The 6,644-nt window shown below is 41.2% G+C and overlaps 1 protein-coding gene across 1 annotated transcript; it reads right to left on the reverse strand.

Annotated features, from left to right (window-relative positions):
• Nucleotides 1–310: 310 nt before the first annotated feature.
• LOC138948014 (fibrinogen-like protein A) lies at nt 311–5,898 on the reverse strand. Its single transcript, XM_070319541.1, has 4 exons — nt 5,575–5,898; nt 4,211–4,340; nt 2,661–2,746; nt 311–841 (listed from the first exon to the last, which is right to left on the reverse strand). Exons 1-4 carry the CDS (start codon nt 5,896–5,898, stop codon nt 311–313), a joined length of 1,071 nt encoding a protein of 356 aa, XP_070175642.1.
• Nucleotides 5,899–6,644: the final 746 nt, after the last annotated feature.

Consider the following 6,644-nt stretch of genomic DNA (forward strand, 5'->3'; position numbering starts at 1 on the left):
ACACACACCCACACACACACACACACACACACACACACGCCCACACATTCACTGACATACACACCAACACACACACGCCCACACTACAGCAGTCACGATCACACCATCACACGCAGGGCAGACATGAGGTAAAACAAATGACAATCATCTATTAAAAGAAAAAGTACAAAGAGTGGTCTAAGATGCTGGTGGAAGGGTCTACACAGAATACAATTTTATAATCTAATGCATAGTTAGAACTGGAAGGTCTTGAGAAGAGAGTTCGACTGTATTGGAAAACAGCGCGCTACTTACGCGGTATTCGTCACATTTACACGTAGTCACCTGACTGACGAACAAATCTAAAATCGAGCCGAGTGATCCACTGGTCTGTAGCTTGCTTGTCCGGCCAGTTAAAAGCACCGTTGGAAAACAAGGTGTAACCAGCGCAGTCGGTCCCGTACCATCCAGCCATACCCTTCTGACCGTAGCAGTTGTTGACGTCGTTGTCGCTGGCGCTGAACTTTACAGGTTTGAGGGCGGAGAAAAGGTCGTTGAAATGTACATTTGGCTCATGGAAAGTGTAGCTGATTGCATACGACGTCGACTCTGCCCCGACAGTGAAGTTGTCATAGACGACGGGATGCCCAGGCAGCAAAGGCGAAAACAACATGAGGGTTAACTGATACGTAGCTTGTTTGGTGAGGTGATGCATGTTCTCCAGGCCAGCGAAATAATCAAAAACGGAGGGATTTTGACCGATACCTTCGTCCTTGAGCACAGTCCAGTTCTGGTTGAAGTTGGAGGTGTCAGTTCGACGAAGGACATACGTAAGGCCTCCCCATACAAAGTTGCAGTACACCTGGCAGAATAATGCAGAAACAGATGACATGGAATAGAGGAGTTGTTGTTTTGAACGTCCTTTCAACCGTGGTTAAGAATGACACATGGAATAGAGATTGTTGTTTTTAACGTACCTCCAACCGTAATGGTTATGCAGGGCACATGGAATAGAGTTTGTTGTTTGAATATAGAAACCTAAAAGCATAGCTTTACCTCTCGGAGAATTGGCAATGCTGATCCTCGATCGCCGGAACGTTATTAAAATTTATTACCAATTCAGTGCCCCATATGGCTTTTTGACCAATCAGGACGGATCCTAGGTGACCCTCTAAATGTTATAACGTTCAGGCAGGGACCCTTTTTGTTTATCACGCTAAAAATTAACAAGACAAAGTAAAAATGTAATTCAACAATATCAGCGTGATTTATTCTAAAGAATGACACTTCAAATGCTGTCAGGTAATACTCTCTTTATCTAAAAAATACCGAAAAGTGAGTTTTGTCGGTGGGTGCGTAACGAAACAGCAAGGCACCGCCCATCGTCTGAGTGTGCAATGCCGACCGCTCACTTGAAATGTAAATGATCAAAGTTCGGAAAAATCAAGTGAAATTGCGCCACTCGCTTTACATCAAATGTATCTTTACGTCATTTCCCGTCTGGAGTCGGTTCTAAATCTGTCGCTCTCTGTTCAACGAGAAAAAGCGAAGCAACCGAAACGCATGTTCAACATGGTTTATCTTGTGAGATTGTTGTGTGTCAAAGGCATTTGACCTGTGAATATTCATCACGTCAGGTGTGTTACTCTGATTGGCTGACTCAGGTCACGAACATTCTTTGACTGACAGGCATAATCAGGTAGAAGCGCTCAAGTTCCCATTGCGGCTGTTCTGTCTAATTCGCGGGGTTGCTTCGAAATTTCTTTTGGTCGAATTAAACGGTAACAAAACAGTTATTTCTGATATGCTGACTGTTAGCAAATGGTAACAGACATGTCTCACAAACGATATCAGCATTCGCCTAAAAGGCTCATGCTTGATATCTTTTTTCTCGACATGTCATGTTATCATTTGCTAACAGTCAGCATATTAGAAATAACTCATAATAACGAGTTTAAGCTGTCTGTGTAAGAACAATGATGTTTTACCCCCTCAGGACAAACTATAGGTTATGTCAAGACATTTATGGCAGGTGACCATCATCCCACTTTTATCGTTACTCTACAGTGGTAAATCTAGTATCTAGTGATCGACAGATTTGAAATAGAGCACAGAACAGGGTCAGCTGTATTCATCTTCGTACGTTACAGAGAAGCAACAATGTTAAATATACACCCGAGTGTTTCCTTGGAGCATACAAAATAGAAGTAAACAAATGAACATTTTCTATTTGTCTTACAGCGGACATATTCAACAACAGGAATTTTCGTTTCCGCCTGCCGAAGTGAAATGTCAGCTTTAACAGCGTACATATATATTATTATGTTAGTAAATATATTATTATATCTTCCTTGGAGCATACAGTAATAGCAATGAAGAAAAGAACACTTACGGGGGAAGCATGCAGGGTATTTTTGTGTTTCTATAACCCACCGAACTTTGACATGGATGACAGGATCTTTTCACTTGGTCTTGTGCTTGCATGTACACACGAAGGGGGATAAGGCAAGGGGGATAAGGCACTAGCAGGTCTGCACTTAAGTTGACCTGGGAGATCGGAAAACATCTCCACCTTAACCCACCAGGCGCAGCCGGGATTCGAACCCACGACCTTTCGCTTTGGAGGCCGGCGTCTTACCACCAAGCCATTGCGCCCGTCGAACACTTTACAAAACACTTACCCGGAAAGGCTGTGCTGAAGACACAGGCTGGATGAAATAGACACCCTCAGGAGACCGTACTCCATTTGCGTATGGCTCGCTGCAATCTGCCATGACAATACATTATGGCTGCTACATGTTGCGAAAATAAACGTTCATTTAACAAGTTCATTTTTTAACCAAAATAACAACAAATAGGCTCATGGATGGCTTTACGGTCAGAAGTTTATTGGTGATGTGAACAACAGTGTTTCTGTCCCAGCTTGGTTCTGCAGACACGTATTTCTGCACGGCACTACATTCAAGATAGCCCAATTCCGGAAATAACTCAGCAGCAAAGGGTTGCCTTTCTGAGGGCTAACAAAACCACGTGACAAAATAGGCCAATCATCATTGAGTTGCGTGTCTTACACGTGCTCGCTGACAACGTGTAGCAACACGCCGCTCGCTAGTGATTGGCGAACAATGTCACGCGGGTTTGTTTTCCCTCTTTTTTTCTCTTAGCAAAAGTCATTCCCGAACATCGTCTATTCAATATCAGGAATGCTCAACTTACTTAGCCATTTTGCGGATCTTGATGCTGATGTAACCGAGTGCCGAAACACTACGATCACCTCGGGAAGCGAAGTGCAATTAAACAGGATTGAAAATGTTAGGCTAATTTCTTAGCCCTATAAAAACTGTTATGCAAACCCGAAGGTTTCCATGAACATACAGACAATCGGAAACCACCAGACCCTATCACAAACAGAATTCTACAATACACCGGTGTTGACTTTAAAGGCCAACAACTCGGGTGCAGAGTCTGCTGTGAAAGGAGCGGTAGCCTCCCCTGTCACACTAACTAAACCAGGGCTCCCCAGACTCTGCGTCCCTGTGCCCTATACGCACTAGAGCCCCAAAAAACGCATTATAAATTCTTGAAGGGGGCGCGATAATCTCTGGAACTGAGACTTACTGCGTACACATATTCAGGAATTTGTCCAGGTAAGTGCTGCTTCTTACAAGGTTTGGGCAGATTGTCGACTTTCGCCGATCATTTAGGCATTAACATAGCTAATAAACGGTTCTGGAGATTTGGAAGTCGATCGATTGAGGTAAATGGTTTCTGAAATGATGGTCTAGAGTAGAAAAGCGTTGACTATGAGACAATAATTTCACGATCAACTAGTAAATTGGCCCTCTTAAATACCTACTTCAATTACAGCAGCGTCAGAATCAACGCCTGTAATACTGCTGTACCACTACTACCACAGCTACTACTACTACCATCACCACCACTACCAATAACACAACAAATATCAAAACCACCTATATCATCAGCTGAATTCACAAATCGTGCATTTTTACAAGTATAAAAAATCAAGCAAGGCATGTCATGAATAGGAACGTTTAATTGTGACCAAACAATACAATAAAATCACTGATCTTCGACCCAGCGATCTTTAATTTAATAGAACACACGAACAATTATAATTCAGAGAATAAACTTATGTGATAAATTGTCGAGAAGCTCGTTCAAAAGACACAATCGAAACTGAGACAATTTATTTTTCTCTTTAAATATTTACCTCTGATATATCTCTGGCAGTTGGTGCCAGAATACTGAGCGGGACAGTCACATCTCGTACCAGCAGGAGTGCCGCCATTTTGACATTCCACTTCTGTAGTGGTTGGTGCTTCTGTTGAGATCTCTGGCACCTGAGAGAGCAACAAGTACTGACACGAACAACCCTCTTCCATCCTTATTAATACATGGGGTTCGGTGGGTTATAGAAACACCAAAATACCCAGCATGCTTCCCCCTAAAGCAGCGTATGGCTGCCTACATGGCGGGGTAAAAACGGTCATACACGTAAAACCCGTGGGAATTTCAGCCCATGAACGAAACGAACATCCTTAGTAATATGCCATTAGTTACTTTAAAGCGGGTTTGATTAGGGAAGTACAAAAACAAACACACAAAAACAAGTAAGGTGTGTATTAGGAATGTTTAATTGTGACAAAACAAAACAATGTAGTCACTGCTCACTCTTAGATATCAAGAGGGACGTAATGAATATATGGATCCCTCTTAAATTGCAGTGACCGCAACGTTTTATTTTGACACAATTAAAGGTTCCTACAACATACCTTTCGTGTGTTTTTCATCTGAACTTTTGAACGTTGGCACTTTTTGTGTGGACATTTTGTGAATTACAGTTACTGTTTAACAGAAGTTGCAGTACATCTTCACATTATTTTGCCACGTCCATACATGCTTGCTCCAGTTCAGTGTCAAACAAAACATAGGGTCTGGCTGGTCAAGACTTACTTGGGATATTCTCCAGAGCTGTGTACCAGTGGAAACCATGTTACGAAGTTGACATTTCTTTACTTAACTGAGACAGTTTACCATACACATCGATTTCAGTAATAGGAACTGGTTTCATATATATCCTTGGCCTGCGGATAAAGAATTCGAAATACTTGCATTTTCTTTGTCTACGTTCAGTAATGTACATGTACAAGGGTTTTAAAGAACGTCAATTTCGTAACATAGAAACCAAAGGTTGTGACATGTGACACTAACAAGTATTTCCTTTAAAGAGAAGACACAAATATATACTATGTTTGTTTTTTTGTTGCATGTCTGTATCATTATTTAACTTGGGTATTTACTGAAAAAAAGTAAAGAGAATACATTCCAGAATGTATTATAGTTGCCATTTACTGTACGTTATAATGATTTAAAGGAATGAAAATATTAATAATAAGGAGGATATTGATATGGCGCAAATCCTTACACAGTTGTAAGCGCTTCACACAAAACATACATAAATAAATTCAATTCAAAATCAAATAATGATAAACATCGAAAGAAACTAATACAATGTACACAAATTACAGTGCATGTCACAAAATGATACACAGCTCTGGAGAATAACCCTCTTACATTTTGGACATGGAAGCAGAGAGGTGAGGGGGCATCAGTCAGACCATCACACCCTCCTGGTGAAGACTTCCCTGTCAGAGTGCAGCTGACCTGTCCAAGTTCACCTGGACACACGTTGACTCCATGGCAACCAGCACTGTCAGAACACCTTGCAACACATTCAACGTTTGAAGAGGCGGTGAACTGCTGCATGTGATCATCATCCTTGAGGATAAGTCCTTTTGGACAAACGCCGTACAAGGCCGACTTGATTGCTTCTGATCCTTTGACAACGTCATGCAGTCCAAGAAAAATCACAAACATGTGTAGAAGTGCTAACCCCATTTTAAATAATTCTGAGTTAAATTGGCGAATAAAGAAGTGAATGTTTCGAAAAGGTAACAGTGTTCAACCCTGTGGAGTGTTTATAGTTCCGTTGCAGTATTTATACCAGCTCACTGATGTAGGTAGACTCGTTGCTGAACATTCCGAGACCCTGTAAAACACCCTGAGAAAACAAGAACAAAATAACCATGAAAATGAACTTACCTTTATAACTAATACAGTTTTGTGAGTACATTTAATGTCATTGTTATCTTGCTCTTGTTCTTCTCACCTGCAGTCTCTTGTTTCTATTCTGGGGAAACAAGTTAGGTTCTCTCGATTTACGAGGATCTATGTTCCCAGGGCAGCAATTCCGTAACGAATGACTCAGTGAGACAAGTGCGATAGCCAATACCCGATAATTGGACCAGATAAGAGCTTTAATGATTTGATAAACAACATGATCATAGGCTAAGATAATTGAACTATTGGGGGGGGGGGGGGAAGAAGGGAGATCAATACAATGTTGATCACACCCCAGACCAGGTAAAGAAGTTTTTGCAAAGAGCTCTGAGCATTATTTGATGATTTCCCGATAACTTTGAGGACCTCTGACTCTTTGTCTTGATCGCCTTAAAACAGTTTAATAAAATCGAATTTTGTCATTTTCAATTTGTGTTTTTTCCCTAAACGATCAAAAGAAGTTCTACTGAGGTCAGTAAAAAGTAAGAGACATTGATGTGTGTTTTTTATCTGGGCTTTATTGA

Source organism: Littorina saxatilis, linkage group LG15, assembly GCF_037325665.1.
Source record: "Littorina saxatilis isolate snail1 linkage group LG15, US_GU_Lsax_2.0, whole genome shotgun sequence".
Classification (NCBI taxonomy): domain Eukaryota; kingdom Metazoa; phylum Mollusca; class Gastropoda; order Littorinimorpha; family Littorinidae; genus Littorina; species Littorina saxatilis.